The sequence below is a fragment of the Thunnus thynnus genome, chromosome 22 (assembly GCF_963924715.1).
Source record: "Thunnus thynnus chromosome 22, fThuThy2.1, whole genome shotgun sequence".
Taxonomy (NCBI): domain Eukaryota; kingdom Metazoa; phylum Chordata; class Actinopteri; order Scombriformes; family Scombridae; genus Thunnus; species Thunnus thynnus.
Genome location: NC_089538.1, coordinates 5935157 through 5955449, shown reverse-complemented (window position 1 = coordinate 5955449; position 20293 = coordinate 5935157). Strand labels below are relative to the sequence as shown.

General features: G+C 38.0%; 2 protein-coding genes and 1 pseudogene across 2 annotated transcripts; all 3 read left to right on the top strand.

Annotated features, from left to right (window-relative positions):
- The first annotated feature begins 956 nt into the window (after positions 1-956).
- LOC137175148 (uncharacterized) lies at positions 957-3451 on the top strand (annotated as a pseudogene).
- Positions 3452-12111: 8660 nt separating this feature from the next.
- Positions 12112-13777, top strand: LOC137174627 (uncharacterized). Its single transcript, XM_067580035.1, has 4 exons — positions 12112-12157; positions 12269-12574; positions 12918-13064; positions 13401-13777. The coding sequence occupies exons 1-4, from the start codon at positions 12112-12114 to the stop codon at positions 13544-13546; spliced, it is 645 nt and encodes a 214-aa protein (XP_067436136.1). The 3' UTR covers positions 13547-13777.
- Positions 13778-16034: 2257 nt separating this feature from the next.
- LOC137175147 (uncharacterized) lies at positions 16035-17651 on the top strand (the record flags this gene model as incomplete). Its single annotated transcript, XM_067580861.1, has 3 exons — positions 16035-16425; positions 16574-16864; positions 17143-17651. Coding segments are annotated over 3 exons (846 nt in total), but the record flags the coding sequence as incomplete, so codon positions are not given.
- Between the last annotated feature and the right edge of the window lie 2642 nt (positions 17652-20293).

The window sequence follows — 20293 nt, the reverse complement described above, 5'->3', positions numbered from 1 at the left end:
GTTCAGTGTTTGAGCCAGCCGTAACATAATAATGGGGGCTCGTCTGGGATACAAACCTAGTCCTTTAGTTTCTGGTTAGTTAGTGAGATCATCTATGTGCAGCCACATGAGGTAGTTTGTTGAACTTACCCGGTTGAGTAAGCCGGCGGGTGCTGGAGAGACCAACACCACTTTTTTATTTTTGTGTGATTGCCCTGGGGTGGCCCATGGCATGCCCGGGTGCATCACTGAAGATAAATAGGTAAAGTAAGGTCGTAACCCAGAGTTAGATAGGGAACTGGGTTAGTTCTAGAGTAGGAAGTTAGACATGTCACAATCCTGTCTAAAGAGTAGTATTCGGTTGCCCATGATGACTTGTGTGAGGCTTGCTTTGTGTGTGAATGAGCTGTAGTGAGGATTTGGGAGTTAATGTTGAGAATTCATGGTAAAGCTGTCACTTGTGTAACCCTTGAACCTTTTGTGAGGCTGGTAATTAAGAAGCCATTGTGGATCGTGCTCACTTTTGCTTGTGTGAGTTTAGTCTGTGTATTTTGTACTGAGGGTACTTTAGTTTAGGTGACAGTTTCTTGAATACTTATTTGTGCTTGTGAACTGTGATTTGCTTGTGGCTTATTGCTACCATTCATACAGCTTTTGTAACCCCTTTTTGCAAGCTTGGAGTCTCAGTGGAGACATTTGTGGTTTATTTGTAGTGGATGAAACATTGCTGATAACACTAACTGACACTGTGTGGTTTAGCAGGCTAGTGTATTTAACTTCAGTGTGTATGCAGTAGTCAGAGAGCTTGTGAAATTCTTTACTACTTTTGGCTTGCCTAAAGTCATCCAAACAGATCAAGGAAGTAACTTCATGTCTAAGGTATTCAATCAAGTGCTAGTGGTTATGGCTGTTAAGCATCAGGTTTCTAGTGCTTATCATCCTGAGAGCAAAGGAGATTCCATCAGACTCTAAAGCACATGCTACGCATTTACTGCCTTGAACGTGGTCCAGAGTGGGACAAAGGCATACCCTTTCTGTTGTTTGCAGTCTGTGAAACTGTACAAGATTCACTGGGGTTTAGCCCCACCGAGTTGGTGTTCGGCCACAGAGTCAGAGGCCCCTTGAAACTGCTGCGAGAGCAGCTACTGGCAGATCCTCCACCTAATGTCAATGTGCTTGACTATGTGAGTTCCTCTCAAGAGCATCTCATCACGCCTGTAGCCAAGCAGGCCATGGCAAACTCTCTGGCTCCTGAGAGAAATATCTGTCTCTTTAGCTGCTAAATGCTCCACTATGTTCCCCAGATAGTCACTACCTTTGTCTGTCTGCACGTGTCAAGTATCATTCATACTCTCAGAGAAACTACTACTTGGTTGTTAAAGTACCTACAGCACAAACACAATTTCATGTCCTTTCAGTTGTAACATGAAGATATTTTCACTCTGTAGATAAATGGACTTTTAGTAGAACATTAGATTGAATGTTCAGATAACACAGGTTGAGGATTTTCTCCTGTAGCCTTACAATCACTCTTTGAGGCTATGATCTTGTTTCAACACTTCTTGTTCGGAAGTCATTTATGTGGCCAGTAAGAGCGTCAACATAAAAAACTCCCCGCCTCTTTCCAACAAAGCCCCTTTACATGAGCTCAGTGAATAAAGAGTCATTGCAGTTGGACGATCATACACACAATGAGGAGCTTTATCTTGATAACAGCTTTACTTCTCTGCAGCCTCAGTAAGTACTGACATTGAAATATTAAACATCTACATCTAAGATGTAAGGATTTAGGTCCCTGTTGCTTTATCAGCTGAGGAGTAAATCTCTTGTTGTCTCTGTGTGTTTCAGGCTGGATCACTGTCTCAGTTTCTGAGTCTCAGACTGTGGAGGTCCAGCCTGGTGAAGAAGTCACACTGCAGTGCTTCAACATGTCCAGAACTCCAACTCCTGCGTTTTGGTCCAGACTTGTCAACAGAACCAAGATTAGCTGTATCTCCTCTATGTACGGATCTGGTGGCAATGCTGAATACTGTGATGAATTCCAAAATGGGAAATTCAAAATGAGTTCCAACGTCTCTACTGTCTCTCTTAAAATCATGCAAGTGGATTTATCCGACTCTGGGCTGTATTTCTGTGGATTTTACTTGGACAGACGTACAGCACTTAAAGTAATACACTTAAATGTTCAAGGTAAGAATGATTTTAGTTTTCTTGTCTCTTGAGTTTTTTGGTATATTGCAAATTTAGATCTCACCATTGTATCCAACATGTGCGACTACTTCAGCATTATGATTACAAAGCAAGTGTTTCAAAATAACATCCAGTTTAAATTTGTCTTTGTTTCATTTCAAGGTCACGATGAATTCAGTGATGACGTGGACAGCAAGTGTAAAAGTAAGATTCTCCTGAAGTTTTCTTTCTTTCTTTCTGCAACTGAAGGTGAAACTAGATTCATTTTAATGTTAGCAGGGTGCCAAAACACTAAAGCTAAAGTAGAATCTGATCTTTAAATCTTTCTTGTAGAAGAGTCTGATGGAATAACAAAGCTGATGAGTGTGATCCTGGGTGGTTTGACTGTTTTCCTTATAATGGTCGTCATTGGTCTGGCTGTCAAAATCAAGAAGCTTCAGACAGGTATTTGTTAGAGCTACTGTATCTTTTTATATTTGGCTCTGTTGTGTTTGCATGTCCTATTTAAAGTTGTGTAAACATGATTTGGAATATGATAAATGTGATTACTTAATTGATAACATGTGTTGTCTCTCTTGTATAGCTCCTAATGAAGAACAAAATACACCACAGAGTGAGGTGAATCTAACTTGAAAACTTTCTTTTATGTATTAAAATGTAGGAAGTGCTACAATCACTTCAAGTCATTTATCAGTTATTTCTTTTGGTTTTTCCTCACAAAGTCAGCTGTCAGATGAGTGATTGTAAATACTTTAATTTGCAGAATCTGGGCTCTGATAACCTGAACTACGCAGCACTGAGTTTCAATCCAAAGCCCAAAAGAATCCGAAGGCCTGCATCAGGGAGAGAAGTAGAGCCAAATGTGATTTATGCTGCCACCAGATAGACTCAGGAAGCACCTGGAACTGCAGCTTAGAGGTTAACCGATAACTTGTGCCAGTATATCACTCTGCTGTTGTGTTTTTGTACGACTGGCAGTTGGGAGAAGCAACTATCACCATGTCAAAAAAATCCAGTTTGTAATAAAGATGTATTTGTGGCAAATTTGCAGTCTTGGTGCTGAGTTTTATTTCTCACATGACTGTTTATTTTCCTTTGTTTATTTAATCTGTCTTCAATCTCAATGTAAAAGTGAAAGAATATGATTAGTGTTCGATTGAGGAGGGGTCAGTAAGGACATTGATTATTGTCAGATTAAAGAGAGTTTAGATGGAGTTCTTCAATGTTACTGAGGTCACATTGATTGTTTGACAGGAAGAGAGAGAACAGTGTGGTCTGAAGTACTGCGTGTTTGCATACAAATATAGACATGTATTGATGCCCTGCTTGTCATTTTCCATTGTGGTGGTAAACAGGAAGACTGGTCTTCAGCTCTCTGCATTATAACTACACCCAACAAAGGTCTACTGATTTTATGAAGAAACAATATTTCATCAAAATAACTTATTAAAATTATATTTTTAAAGATCTTATTGGTTCATTTAACTGCACATCATGTATCAGTTTGTGTTTTACCATGCTGGAAAGATATGAGATAAAAAAAAAAGGCCCAGCACTTGCAAAACCACACACAAGTGTTTACTTTGTTAAACCGTGACCAAACTCAACAGATGAAACTGGAAAATTGTGCATTGTGGTTGAAACACACTATGAAAGTATAAGTACAATACATTCAGAAATCAACCCTGTTCCTTGCTGCAGTTTGAACATTTGAAATTTAAGGCAGGAAAACATCTTCAATAACAGCTTTATGTTTGTAGTATCAAACTGCTGTACAGTGATGAGGAACAATAGACTAAAGACAATTCACTACTCTGCCAAAGTGATGTATATTACTCATGCTGTAAATCAGGTGTGAGTCAGATGATTATCAAGTGATTACATCCTGTGTAAAATTGTGGTTATGAACAGTGAACACACCTTACCCACCCAATAAACTGACATCTATTTCTGAACCTCATCAAATGTTAACCAAACCACACAACCCTACATCAGTCTGTAAGCTGCATGTACTAGGGGAGAACGGGGTAAATTGAGCCAGTGGGTAAAATGAGCCACCCCCTTTATCTAGGTAGCCATAAACAAAAGTAATCATGTGACCACAAATTAAGAAAGTATAGTTCACATTGCTCTATCCATCTTGGACTCAAGCACATGGAGAGAGTGGTAAGCAAAACAGAGCAAAACAAAAGATTTTTGTCATGCCAAGTGAATTCATCATGTTACTTAAGTTATTATAGTTATTATAGATAAGTTTTGGACATTATTACATGTTAATTTAAGTCAGTGTAAGCTACAAAACAAGGTCATAAACTTAGCATAACTGTGGATCTGAGCCACTGTGTGAAACAGTTTTGTCAAAATGGAGGTTGTGGGGTAAAACATGCCAGAGATATTGGGGCAAGTTGAGTCAATGGCTCAATTTACCCCCAGAAATTATTTTCTGATATTCTAGAGACTAGAGACACTGTTCATGTTCATGTTTGATCACTGTTACAAGTGTTACAATGTTGATGAATGACTACCTAACTGATGATTAATATTAAGTTTAAGCTACACACAAACATGGTGTACGTACAGATGGGTGATAAAATAAAGGAAAAACCAACATTAAGTGCTATAGTAAGGTGTTGGGCCACCACGAGCTGACCAAACACCTTCAGTGCTCCTTGGCATTGATTCTACAAGTCTCTGAACTCTACTGGAGGGATGAAAACCACTCTTCAAAAAGATATCCACTCATTTGGTGTTTTGATAATGGTGGTGGAGAGCGCTGTCTAACACCTCAGTCCAAAATCTCCCATAGATGTTCAATTGGGTTGAGATCTGGTGAGTGTGAAGGACATAGCATATGATTCACATCATTTTCATACTCATCAAACCATTCAGTGACCCCTCGTGCCCTATGGATGAGGGCATTGTCATCCTGGAAGAGACTACTTCCATCAGGATAGAAATGTTTCATCATAGGATAAAGGTGATCACTCAGGACAACTTTATATTGATCTGCAGTGACCCTGGTTTCCACATCCACGAGTCCGCTAGAGTCCACGTGACGTAAATTTTGTCATCAGAGGGTGTGCGCGTAAGCTCTGTTTGGACATCTGCGTACCTGCAATTTGTTGTGTCCACGTGGACCTGTCCGCACCAGTCCATGCGGTCACAACGCTGGCGGTGATCTACCGCGCATGTGTAGAACAGACCCCCCAAGTGGACCCCAGACGGTAGTATAAACAGAGCAACTACCCGTCCGTGGTGTCCGCAGCGGTCCGTGTACGCATCTGCCCAGGAGTAAAAATGAAGCTCTAGGGGACAAGTGGACCCAAACCAAACCAGCAAAATGCCCCCCACAGCATAGCAGAGCCACCAGATCCCTTCACTGTAGGGGTCAAGCATTCAGATCTGGACTGGTTTTTCCTTTAATTTGTCACCTGTCTGTATACACAAAAGCACATTTACGCACACATTTTTTATGTAGCTAACACACAAAGATCACAGTTTAATCTTGACTGGCTTCCTTTCTGTCAGAGAATTGATTTTAAAATACTGCTGTTGGTTTATATAGCACCGAATGGTTTAGGGCCAAAATACATTTCTGATCTGCTGCTACGTTATGAACCATCCAGACCTCTCAGGTCGTCTGGGGCAGGTCTGCTTTCTGTCCCCAGAGTAAAAACTAAACATGAAGAAGCAGTGCTCAGTTTTTATGCTCCACATATCTGGAACAAACTCCCAGAAAACTGCAGGTCTGCTGCAACTCTCAGTTCTTTTAAATCACAGCTGAAGACTTTTCTGTTTGCCGCCGCCTTTGATTAAGTCATATTTAAGGGTTAATATTTTACACTGCACTATAACTTTTATTCTCCTGTTTTAGATAGATAGATAGATATATAGATAGATAGATAGATAGATAGATAGAAAGATAGATAGATAGATATGACTTTATTGATCCCTGATCTTATTCTTTTTTTAGTTTCTTTTTATTTCCAAATTTAACACTTTTTAATTGTATTTAAATGTCTTTTTACTTGTGTTGCTTTTATATTCTGTCTTGATGCCTTTTATGCTCTATGTAAAGCAATTTGAACTGCCTTGTTGTTGAAATGTGTTGCCTTGCCTTACTGAAAATGTTTAGATAACATGTTGAACAACAGGACACAAACATATGGTTTTACTTAAAAGTATGAGTTTTTGTCTTTGCTAAATTGATGGCATTAATAAAGTTCAAAATGATCTCAAAATTGTTTGATTTTGTGATATTTTTATATCAGTATAGCACTTTTTTTCATGGGTCATTGTGGGTCATTGTTCTAAAACCATAATAATTAGATAACGTGTTTTAATTTCCATGATTACACAACAACCTAAGGTGTATATAGTAACTATTATTTGGAATAAATACACTTTTATTTTACAGTAAAATCATCAAATGTAAAAAGTGGTTCATGTTACCCCGTTTTCCCCTACAGCTTGGGTGGAGCTGGATGGTCATATGTCATACTGTAGGCCTACATTACACCACCCAGTGCTCTTGTCAAGCCAGCAGAGAGTTTTGTATTGTGAGCATGCTCCCTCTAGTGGTCTTCAGTGGTACTTGCAGATTAAGCTGAATGAAACTGAAACTTTTTAAATGAAGATAAAACCAAACCCACTGATGCTGCATTGATACACAGGACACTGAAATCTGAATGAAACCATAAAAAGGTTAAAAAGGTGTACTTACATAAACAGTGGGTAATTATTTTCACATCAATTAATCTGTTAGTTATTTTCTTTATTAATTGATTAGTCATTTGGTCCACAAAATGTAAGAAAAAGGTGAAAAAACTCAACAACTGTTTCCCAAAGCCCAAAGTGACATTCATTGAATGTCTTGTTTTGTCCTGACCAACAGTCCATAACCCAAAGATATTCAGTTTACTGACACAGAGGACCAAAGATACCAGAAAATATTCCCATTTGAAAAGCTGAAATCAGAGAATTTGGACATTTTTTCTCAAAAGATGACTCAAAATGATGATTTGATTATCTAAATAGTTGGCAATTAACTTAATAGCTGACAATTACTTGATTAATTGTTGTAGTATAAAATAAAAACAGTAGAAATGTAATTATACTAGGGCTGCCTTCAGACATGAGCAAATACATCAATTAACCTATTTATATATTGTCTTAAACATTAGCAGAATTATATTGATATATTTCCACGTTCAATATAACTTGGGCTGGGTTTCACCCATCAATACTTTTTTGGTACGGACCAAAAGGTATTCAAATAGTGACTGTGGCAGCCCCACAAAATATATTAATATATGTAAGTACTAAAAGCTGGTATTAAATATAACAAGAGTACAAATTGAAAATATTTGAGTACATAGTAACTGTAAGTGCCTATTGGTTGAATACACTTTGATTTAAATCATCATTTTACCAGTGTGAGATTATTTTATTTAGAAAAAGCTATTACATATGTTTTAACATAAGTTTGCTCAGTGAAAAAAGGGTTAGTAGAAAAACATGTTTCTACTGTTCAAAGTATGGTATCAGACAAAGTATTGAGTAATGTCCGCAATTTGTTTCCACACAGCTCATTAAATACAAGTTGTAGAGAAACTGGAGACAGTGACGATCAGCTTTTCCTCCATTTTGTTTAAAGTGAGTTCACACAGCGGTGTGGAATAGTGAACAACTCTGTGCTTCAATTTTCACAGGAATCAAAACAAGTGTGATTGGTTCTGGCTGGTTGTCGCTTACACTGTGTCAGAGGACATTTACATAAAGCTGCTAAGCTGCTAAATGCTCCACTATGTTCCCCAGATCGTCACTACCTTTGTCTGTCTGCAGGTTTAAAGTATCATTCATACTCTCAAAGCAACTACTTTTTGGTTGTTAAAGTACCTACAGCACAAACACAAATTTCATGTCCTTTCAGTTGTAACATGAAGACATTTTCACTCTGTAGATAAATGGATTTTTAGTAGAACATTAGATTGAATGTTCAGATAACACAGGTTGAGGAAATCACTCTTTGAGGCTATGATTTTGTTTCAACACTTCTTGTTCGGAAGTCATTTATGTGGCCAGTAAGAGCATCAACATAAAAAACTCCCCGCCTCTTTCCAACAAAGCCCCTGTACATGAGCTCAGTGAATAAAGAGTCATTGCAGTTGGACGATCATACACACAATGAGGAGCTTTATCTTGATAACAGCTTTACTTCTCTGCAGCCTCAGTAAGTACTGACATTGAAATATTAAACATCTACATCTAAGGTGTAAGGATTTACGTCCCTGTTGCTTTATCAGCTGAGGAGTAAATCTCTTGTTGTCTCTGTGTGTTTCAGGCTGGATCACTGTCTCAGTTTCTGAGTCTCAGACTGTGGAGGTCCAGCCTGGTGAAGAAGTCAAACTGCAGTGCTCCAACATGTCCAGAACTCCAACTCCTGCATTTTGGTCCAGATTTGTCAACAGAACCGAGATCAGCTGTATCTCCTTTATGTACGGATCTGGTGGCAATGCTGAATACTGTGATGGATTCCAAAATGGGAAATTCAAAATGAGTTCCAACGTCTCTACTGTCTCTCTTAAAATCATGCAAGTGGATTTATCCGACTCTGGGCTGTATTTCTGTGGATTTTACTTGGACAGACGTACAGTACTTAAAGTAATACACTTAAATGTTCAAGGTAAGAATGATTTTAGTTTTCTTGTCTCTTGAGTTTTTTGGTACATTGCAAATTTAGATTCTCACCATTGTATCCAACATGTGCGACAACTTCAGCATTATGATTACAAAGCAAGTGTTTCAAAATAACATCCAGTTTAAATTGATCTTTGTTTCATTTCAAGGTCACGATGAATTCAGTGATGACGTGGACAGCGAGTGTAAAAGTAAGATTCTCCTAAAATTTTCTTTCATTGCACAAACTGTCAGTCAACTAAAGGTGAAACTAGATTCAGTTTTAATGTTAGCAGGATGCCAAAACACTAAAGCTAAAGTAGAATCTGATCTTTCAGTCTTTCTTGTAGAAGAGTCTGATGGAATAACAAAGCTGACGAGTGTGATCCTGGGTGGTGTGACTGCTTTCATTGTAATGGTTGTCATTGGTCTGGTTGTAAAAATCAAGAAGCTTCAGAAAGGTACTTGTTAGAGTTACTGTATCTTTTTATATTTGCTTTTATTGCTCGTGCACATACTTGTATTGTTATGTCAAAGTGCATTAACAACAATGTTTTTGGATAATGATTAATGTTGATGAGCTGATTGTGTCTGTCATTTAGCCATTAATGAAGAACAGCATCCACTAAAAAAATAAGGTGAATACGTATTTCTACTTTTGGATGATCTCAGGCTAAAAATAGCCCAGAATCACTTTAACTCATGATTATTTCTTTATTGTATGTTTAAGATGATTATATCATTTGTCATCATCTGACATTGTTTGTGAAGTCCTATATGTTGTATGAGAGTTCTCTGACTCTTATTTGCAGAACCTGGACTTTGATGACCTCAATGATACAGCGCTGAGTTTATATTCAGCAACAATAAGAAGCAGGAGGCATGCATCAGAGAGAGAAGTGGAGACTCAGGTTATTTATGCTGCCAGCAGATAGACTCAGGAAGCAACTGGAACTGCAACTCAGAGTGAAACTTTTTTTTTTCTATGAATGTGTTTATTTGATTTAGTGCAGCTGTTGGATGGGAAGAGTTATCATCACTTTGTCAAAAAACTGTGTTTTGCAATAAAGAGCCTATATTCATGCTATTTTTGGTGGTGCTCTATTTTAATTCTCACCGGCTCCTTTATTTTTTCCTCTCTATCTCTTTTTTCTCATCTGAAGTCTCCTATATTATGTTCGAAGAATGTGACTGGTGTTTGAAGGAGGAGTATGACTGTCCAGATTCTCTTCTAGAAAGAGTTATATGGAAGGCTGTGATTGGATGAATGAGTGAGGTACACATCACTTGTTTGACATCATTTTTAGGCGACAGGGTTATAAAATCATGAGGTCTGTTAACTCAAAGCTTTGTAGGAGTAAAATCTCAAAGGAAGCAGTGAATACTGGCAGACTTTCTTTAAAATTATTCTCTACATTTAATCAATGTTCTTGAAAATACTGAGTTCACATTACAGAAACAGGATTCTGCACACATCACAGCTAGACAGCATGCAGTCAGGTGCTACATATCCAACTGAAAAATACAAAGATACAGTAGCTACTCAGTTTCGGCCCTGAGTGTGTTTGCATTACTGTATGCCCCACATCTGCCCATTCTGACACTTTCCACTGTGGTAACAAACGGTTCTGTCTGTATCAGCCTGAAGTGAAGTCTCAACCACAGGAAGACTGGCTTTCAGCTGAGTGCTATTCTCCAGTCTGTAACGTTCACAATACCAGCTGCAACAGGCGTGAAACAACAATGTTAATGAAACTGGCACTTGTTGTCTTTATCTCACTCTTGATATACTGTGTTGATGACAGAATTGATGAAACACTTACTTGTAACACAGAGACCCTTTTCATTGCAGACATTTTGACATATTGCAGCAGGAAAGGGTGTAAATAATAAAATGAATGATGGCTGATTCCATTTAGGTGCTTCAGTTTCAGGGTCATGCTGGCTCACTGTCACACTGTCATGACTTTACTGGGACACCTGAATAAAGCGGAGGCATAGTTATTGTTGTTAGAGACACCTGTGCTTTTCCTACAGTGACAAATGTCTGCTGTGAAAAGGGCCTGTGGCTAAAGGCAAATATCCTCAAAAAGAAGATGGAATGAAAACAGCAAATATCTCTGATACAACACTGATACATGTGTGTATGGATTACCCAAATCATATAACTTTATTAATGCTGCATTAACAGATTTTTGTCCACTTGGGGGCAGCGGAGAACAAACCGTAAAGACAATATCTGACATATTATCACCTTGTAAAGTTTATTTGCAATATTAACATTTATTTGGAGTCGTGTTTCTATCCAGCTGAGGAATGTAAGTCCAATATTCACTATTCTTTTATGGCGGGTTGACACATATGGATGCAAAGTAGTCAGCAGTCTCTGGACTCTTATCAATCTGTAGTTCTGTGTGTGTTGTGTTGAACACATACATTTACATACTCTGCTCCGACTGGACAGCTATTTTCTCACATAGCCTCTGTACTAATGAAGCAACAATGTCGGCAATTTGTTTCTACACATCATCATTCTTTTAAAATCTAGCAGCTCATTAAATACAGGTTGTAGAGAAACCGGAGATAGTGACGATCAGTTTTTCCTCCATTTTGTTTAAAGTTAGTTTACATAATGAACAACTCTGCTATTCCGTTTACACAGAAATCAAAATGAGTGCATTTGACTGGTTGCTGGTTGTTGCTTTCTGAATCTCTGTAGCTCAGTGGGGGCACCAGGCTGTAAAGCCAGGTCTCATTCACAATGAATAGAAGCTGTCACTTTCCCAACTTTTGAGTCTGTATGTGTGAATGCCCTGTTAGCTCTGTTTTGGTTTCCACCAACTCCTGAGAAAAATATCTGTCTCTTTAGCTGCTAAATGCTCCACTATGTTCCCCAGATAGTCACTAACTTTGTCTGTCTGCAGGTTTAAAGTATCAAATTCATACTCTCAAAGCAACTACTACTTGGTTTTTAAAGTACCTACAGCACAAACACAAATTTCGTGTCCTTTCAGTTGTAACATGAAGACATTTTCACTCTGTAGATAAATGGACTTTTAATAGAACATTAAATCGAATGTTCAACACAGGTTGAGGAAATTACTCTTTGAGGCTATGATCTTGTTTCAACACTTCTTGTTCGGAAGTCATTTATGTGGCCAGTAAGAGCGTCAACATAAAAAACTCCCCGCCTCTTTCCAACAAAGCCCCTGTACATGAGCTCAGTGAATAAAGAGTCATTGCAGTTGGACGATCATATACACAATGAGGAGCTTTATCTTGATAACAGCTTTACTTCTCTGCAGCCTCAGTAAGTACTGACATTGAAATATTAAACATCTACATCTAAGGTGTAAGGATTTACGTCCCTGTTGCTTTATCAGCTGAGGAGTAAATCTCTTGTTGTCTCTGTGTGTTTCAGGCTGGATTACTGTCTCAGTTTCTGAGTCTCAGACTGTGGAGGTCCAGCCTGGTGAAGAAGTCACACTGCAGTGCTCCAACATATCCAGAACTCAAACTCACACATTTTGGTCCAGACTTGTCAACAGAACCGAGATCAGCTGTATCTCCTCTATGTTCGGGTCTGATAATGATGCTGAATACTGTGATGGATTCCAAAATGGGAAATTCAAAATGAGTTCCAACGTTTCTACTGTCTCTCTTAAAATCACGCAAGTGGATTTATCCGACTCTGGGCTGTATTTCTGTGGATTTTACATGGACGGACGTACAATACTTAAAGTAATAGATTTAAAATTTCAAGGCAAGAATGTTTTCAGTTTTCTTGTCTCTTGAATTTTTTGGTATTTTGCAAATTTAGATTCTCACCATTGTATCCAACATGTGCGACAACTTCAGCATTATGATTACAAAGTAAGTGTTTCAAAATAACATCCAGTTTAAATTGATCTTTGTTTCATTTCAAGGCCACGATGAATTCAGTGCTGACGTGGACAGCGAGTGTAAAAGTAAGATTCTCCTAAAGTTTTCTTTTATTGCACAAACTGTCAGTCAACTGAAGGTGAAACTAGATTCAGTTTTAATGTTAGCAGGGTGCCAAAACACTAAAGCTGAAGTAGAATCTGATCTTTCAATCTTTCTTGTAGAAGAGTCTGAAGCAATAACAAAGCTGATGAGTGTGATCCTGGGTGGTGTGACTGCTTTCATTGTAATGGTTGTCATTGGTCTGGTTGTAAAAATCAAGAAGCTTCAGACAGGTATTTGTTAGAGTTACTGTATCTTTTTATATTTGCTTTTATTGCTTGTGCACATACTTGTATTGTTATGTCAAAGTGCATTAACAACAATGTTTTTGGATAATGATTAATGTTGATGAGCTGATCAAACTTATTGTCTCTGTCATTTAGCCATTAATGAAGAACAGCATCCACAAAAAAATAAGGTGAATCCGTATTTCTACTTTTGTATGTTCTCAGGCTTAAAATATCCCAGAATCACTTTAACTCATGATTATTTCTTTATTGTATATTTAAGATGATTTTATAATTTGTCATCATCTGACATTGTTTGTGAAGTCCTTTATGTTGTATGAGAGTTCTCTGACTCTTATTTGCAGAACCTGGACTTTGATGACCTCAATGATGCAGCACTGAGTTTATATTCAGCAACAATAAGAAGCAGGAGGCATGCATCAGAGAGAGAAGTGGAGACTCAGGTTATTTATGCTGCCAGCAGATAGACTCAGGAAGCAACTGGAACTGCAACTCAGAGTGAAACTTTTTTTTTTCTATGAATGTGTTTATTTGATTTAGTGCAGCTGTTGGATGGGAAGAGTTATCATCACTTTGTCAAAAAACTGTGTTTTGCAATAAAGAGCTTATATTCATGCTATTTTTGGTGGTGCTCTATTTTAATTCTCACCGGCTCCTTTATTTTTTCCTCTCTATCTCTTTTTTCTCATCTGAAGTCTCTTATATTATGTTCGAAGAATGTGACTGGTGTTTGAAGGAGGAGTATGACTGTCCAGATTCTCTTATAGAAAGAGTTATATGGAAGTCTGTAACAGTGGATGAATGAGTGAGGTACACATCACTTGTTTGACGTCATTTCTAGGAGACAGGGTTGTAAAACAATGAGGTCTGTTAACTCAAAGCTTTGTGGGAGTAAAATCTCAAAGGAAGCAGCGAATACTGGCAGACTTTCTTTAAAATTATTCTCTACATTTAATCGATGTTCTTGAAAATACTGAGTTCACATTACAAAAACAGGATTCTGCACACATCACAGCTAGACAGCATGTAGTCAGTTGCTACATATCCAACTGAAAAATACAAAGATACAGTAGCTACTCGGTTTCGGCCCTGAGTGTGTTTGCATTACTGTATGCCCCACATCTGCCCATTCTGACACTTTCCACTGTGGTAACAAACGGTTCTGTCTGTATCAGCCTGAAGTGAAGTCTCAACCACAGGAAGACTGGTTTTCAGCTGAGTGCTATTCTCCAGTCTGTAACGTTCACAATACCAGCTGCAACAGGCGTGAAACAACAATGTTAATGAAACTGGCACTTGTTGTCTTTATCTCACTCTTGATATACTGTGTTGATGACAGAATTGATGAAACACTTACTTGTAACACAGAGACCCTTTTCACTTCAGACATTTTGACATGTTGCAGCAGGAAAAGGTGTAAATAATAAAATGAATGACGGCTGAATTCCATTTAGGTGCTTCAGTTTCAGGGTCCTGCTATCATGCATGCTGGCTCACTGTCACACTGTCATGACTTTACTGAGACACCTGAATAAAGTGGAGGCATGGTTATTGTTATTAGAGACACCTGTGCTTTTCCTACAGTGACAAATGTCTGCTGTGAAAAGGGCCTGTGGCTAAAGGCAAATATCCTCAAAAAGAAGATAGAATGAAAACAGTAAATATCTCTTTGCAACACTGACACATGTGTGTATAGATTATCCAAATTATGTAACTTTCTTAAAGCTGCATGAACAGATTTTTGTCCACTTGGGGGCAGCGGAGAACAAACCGTGAAGACAACATCTGACATATTATCACCTTGTAAAGTTTATTTGCAATATTAACATTTATTTGGAGTCGTGTTCCTATCCAGCTGAGGAATGTAAGTCCAATATTCACTCTTCTTTTATGGCGGGTTCACACATATGGATGCAAAGTAGTCGGCAGTCTCTGGACTCTTATCAATCTGTAGTTCTGTGTCTGTTGTGTTGAACACATACATTTACATACTCTGCTCCGACTGGACAGCTATTTTCTCACATAGCCTCTGTACTAATGAAGCAACAATGTCGGCAATTTGTTTCTACACATCATCATTCTTTTAAAATCTAGCAGCTCATTAAATACACGTTGTAGGGAAACCGGAGACAGTGACGATCAGCTTTTCCTCCATTTTGTTTAAAGTTAGTTTACGTTGTGACCAACTCTGTTATTCCGTTTACACAGAAATCCAAATGAGTGCATTTGACTCTTGCTGGTTGTTGCTTTCTGAATCTTTGTAGCTCAGTGGTGGCCACCAGGCTGTAAAGCCAGGTCTCATTCACAATGAATAGCAGCTGTCACTTTCCCAACCTTTGAGTCTGTATGTGTGAATGCCCTGTTAGCTCTGTTTTGGTCTCCACCAACTCCTGAGAAAAATATCTGTCTCTTTAGCTGCTAAATGCTCCACTATGTTCCCCAAATAGTCACTACCTTTGTCTGTCTGCAGGTTTAAAGTATCAAATTCATACTGTCAAAGCAACTACTACTTGGTTGTTAAAGTACCTACAGCACAAACACAATTTCATGTCCTTTCAGTTGTAACATGAAGACATTTTCGCTCAGTAGATAAATGGACTTTTAGTAGAACATTAGATTGAGTGTTCAGATAACACAGGTTGAGGATGTTCTCCTGTAGCCTCACAATCACTCTTTGAGGCTATGATCTTGTTTCAACACTTCTTGATCGGAAGTCATTTATGTGGCCAGTAAGAGCGTCAACATAAAAAACTCCCCGCCTCTTTCCAACAAAGCCCCTGTACATGAGCTCAGTGAATAAAGAGTCATTGCAGTTGGACGATCGTACACACAATGAGGAGCTTTATCTTGATAACAGCTCTACTTCTCTGCAGCCTCAGTAAGTACTGACATTGAAATATTAAACATCTACATCTAAGGTGTAAGGATTTAGGTCCCTGTTGCTTTATCAGCTGAGGAGTAAATCTCTTGTTGTCTCTGTGTGTTTCAGGCTGGATCACTGTCTCAGTTTCTGAGTCTCAGACTGTGGAGGTCCAGCCTGGTGAAGAAGTCACACTGCAGTGCTCCAACATCTCCAGAACTCCAACTCACACATTTTGGTCCAGACTTGTCAACAGAACCGAGATCAGCTGTATCTCCTCTATGTTCGGGTCTGATGGCAATGCTGCATACTGTGATGGATTCCAAAATGGGAAATTCAAAATGAGTTCCAACGTCTCTACTGTCTCTCTTAAAATCACGCAAGTGGATTTATCCGACTCTGGGCTGTATTTGTGTGGATTTTACATGGATGGACGTACAATACTTAAAGTAATAGATTTAAAATTTCAAGGTAAGAATGTTTTCAGTTTTCTTGTCTCTTGAGTTTTTTGGTATTTTGCAAATTTAGATTCTCACCATTGTATTCAACATGCGCGACGACTTCAGCATTATGATTACAAAGTAAGTGTTTCAAAATAACATCCAGTTTAAATTGATCTTTGTTTCATTTCAAGGCCGCGATGAATTCAGTGATGACGTGGACAGCGAGTGTAAAAGTAAGATTCTCCTAAAGTTTTCTTTTATTGCACAAACTGTCAGTCAACTGAAGGTGAAACTAGATTCAGTTTTAATGTTAGCAGGGTGCCAAAACACTAAAGCTAAAGTAGAATCTGATCTTTCAATCTTTCTTGAAGAAGAGTCTGATGGAATAACAAAGCTGATGAGTGTGATCCTGGGTGGTTTGACTGTTTTCCTTATAATAGTCGTCATTGGTCTGGTTGTCAAAATCAAGAAGCTTCAAACAGGTATTTGTGAGAGCTACTGTATCTTTTTATATTTGGCTCTGTTGTGTTTGCATGTCATATTTAAAGTTGTGTAAACATGATTTGGAAAATGATAAATGTGATTAATTAACTGATAACATGTGTTGTCTCTCTTGTATAGCTCCTACTGAAGAACAAAAAACACCACAGAGTGAGGTGAATCTAACTTGAAAACTGTTTTTTATGTATTAAAATGTAGGAAGTGCTACAATCACTTCAAGTCATTCATCAGTTATTTCTTTTGGTTTTTCCTCACAAAGTCAGCTGTCAGATGAGTGATTGTAAATACTTTAATTTGCAGAATCTGGGCTCTGATAACCTGAACTACGCAGCACTGAGTTTCAATCCAAAGCCCAAAAGAATCCGAAGGCCTGCATCAGGGAGAGAAGTGGAGCCAAATGTGATTTATGCTGCCACCAGATAGACTCAGGAAGCACCTGGAACTGCAGCTTAGAGGTCAACCGATAACTTGTGCCAGTATATCACTCTGCTGTTGTGTTTTTGTACAACTGGCAGGTGGGAGAAGCAACTATCACCATGTCAAAAAATCCAGTTTGTAATAAAGATGTATTTGTGGCAAATTTGCAGTCTTTGCACTGGATTTTATTTCTCACATGACTGTTTATTTTCCTTTGCTTATTTAATCTGTCTTCAATCTCAATGTAAAAGCAAAAGAATATGATTGGTGTTTGATTGAGGAGGGGTCAGTGAGGACATTGATTATTGTCAGATTAAAGAGAGTTTAGATGGAGTTCTTCAATGTTACTGAGGTCACATTGGTTGTTTGACAGGAAGAGAGAGCACAGTGTGGTCTGAGCTGAAGTGATGCGTGTTTCCATACAAATATAGACATGTATTGATGCCCTGCTTGTTATTTTCCATTGTGGTGGTAAACAGGAAGACTGGTCTTCAGGTCTCAGCATTATAACTACACCCAACAAAGGTCTACTGATTTTTATGAAGAAATAATATTTCATCAAAATAACTTATTAAAGTTATATTTTTCAATATCTTATTGGTTCATTTAACTTCACATCATGTATCAGCTTGTGTTTTACCATGCTGGAAAGATGTCAGATAAAAAAAGGCCCAGCACTTGCAAAACCACACACAAGTATTTACTTAAACCGTTAACTGTTAAACCGTGACCAAACTCAAAAGATGATTGTCAAAAATTATGCATTGTGGTTGAAACACACTATGAAAGTATAACTACAATACATTCAGAAATCAACCCTGTTCCTTGCTGCAGAACATTTGAAATTTTAGGGCAGGAAAACATCTTCAATAACAGCTTTATGTTTGTAGTGTCAAACTGCTGTACAGTGATGAGGAACAATAGACTAATGACAATTCACTACTCCTACATTACACTACTACACGTGTCATACTGTAGTCCTACATTACACCACCCAGTGCTCTTGACAGGCCAGTAGAAAGTTTTGTATTGTGAGCATGCTCCCTCTAGTGGCCTTCAGTGGTACTTGCAGATTAAGCTGAATGAAACTGAAACTTTTTAAATGAAGATAAAACCAAACCCACTGATGCTGCATTGATACACAGGACACTGAAATCTGAATGAAACCATCAAAAGGTTAAAAAGGTGTACTTACATAAACAGTGGGTAATTATTTTCACATCAATTAATCTGTTAATTATTTTCTCAATTAATTGATCAGTCATTTGGTCCACAAAATGTAAGAAAAAGGTGAAAAAACTCAACCAATGTGTCTCAAAGCCCAAAGTGACATTCATTGAATGTCTTGTTTTGTCCCAACCAACAGTCCACAACCCAAAGATATTTAGTTTACTGTCATAGAGGACCAAAGATACCAGAAAATATGCTTTTTTGAGAAGCTGAAATTTGAAAATTTTGACATTTTTTCTTAAAAAATGCCTCAAAATGATTGATTATCTAAATAGTTGGCAATTAATTTAATAGCCAACAACTAATCGATTAATCATTGTAGCTCTAAAAACAGTAGAAATGTAATTATACTAGGGCTGCCTTCAGACATGAGCAAATACATCAGTTAACCTATTTATATATTGTCTTATACATTAGCAGAATTATATTGATATATTTCCACGTTCAATATAACTTGGGCTGGGTTTCACCCATCAATACTTTTTTTGGTACGGACCAAAAGGTATTCAAATAGTGACTGTGGCAGCCCCACAAAATATATTAATATATGTAAGTACTAAAAGCTGGTATTAAATATAACAAGAGTACAAATTGAAAATATTTGAGTACATAGTAACCGTAAGTGCTTACTGGTTGAACACACTTTGATTTAAATCATAATTTTACCAGTGTGAGATTATTTTATTTAGACAAAGCTATTGCATATGTTTTAACATAAGTTTGCTCAGTGAAAAAAGGGTTAGTAGAAAAACATGTTTCTATTGTTCAAAGTATGGTATCAGACAAAGTATTGAGTAATGTCAGCAATTTGTTTCCACACAGCTCGTTAAATACAAGCGGTGTGGAGTAGTGAACAACTCTGTGCTTCAATTTTCACAGGAATCAAAACAAGTGCGATTGGTTCTCGCTGGTTGTTGCTTACACTGTGTCAGAGAACATTTACATAAAGCTGTTCTCAACTTTCCCCTGTAGTGTAGCCGGGCACTTTCTGAATCTCTCTAGCTCAGTGGGGGCCACCAGGCTGTAAAGCCAGGTCTCATTCACAATGAATAGCAGCTGTCACTTTCCCAACCTTTGAGTCTGTATGTGTGAACGCCTTTTTAGCTCTGTTTTGGTCTCCACAAACTCCTGAGAGAAATATCTGTCTCTTTAGCTGCTAAATGCTCCACTATGTTCCCCAGATAGTCATTAACTTTGTCTGTCTGCATGTTTAAATTATCATTTATACTCTCAAAGCAACTACTACTTGGTTGTTAAAGTACCTACAGCACAAACACAAATTTCATGTCCTTTCAGTTGTAACATGAAGACATTTTCACTCTGTAGATAAATGGACTTTTAGTAAAACATTAGATTGAATGTTCAGATAACACAGGTTGAGGAAATCACTCTTTGAGGCTATGATCTTGTTTCAACACTTCTTGATCGGAAGTCATTTATGTGGCCAGTAAGAGCGTCAACATAAAAAACTCCCCGCCTCTTTCCAACAAAGCCCCTGTACATGAGCTCAGTGAATAAAGAGTCATTGCAGTTGGAAGATCGTACACACAATGAGGAGCTTTATCTTGATAACAGCTTTACTTCTCTGCAGCCTCAGTAAGTACTGACATTGAAATATTAAACATCTACATCTAAGGTGTAAGGATTTACGTCCCTGTTGCTTTATCAGCTGAGGAGTAAATCTCTTGTTGTCTCTGTGTGTTTCAGGCTGGATCACTGTCTCAGTTTCTGAGTCTCAGACTGTGGAGGTCCAGCCTGGTGAA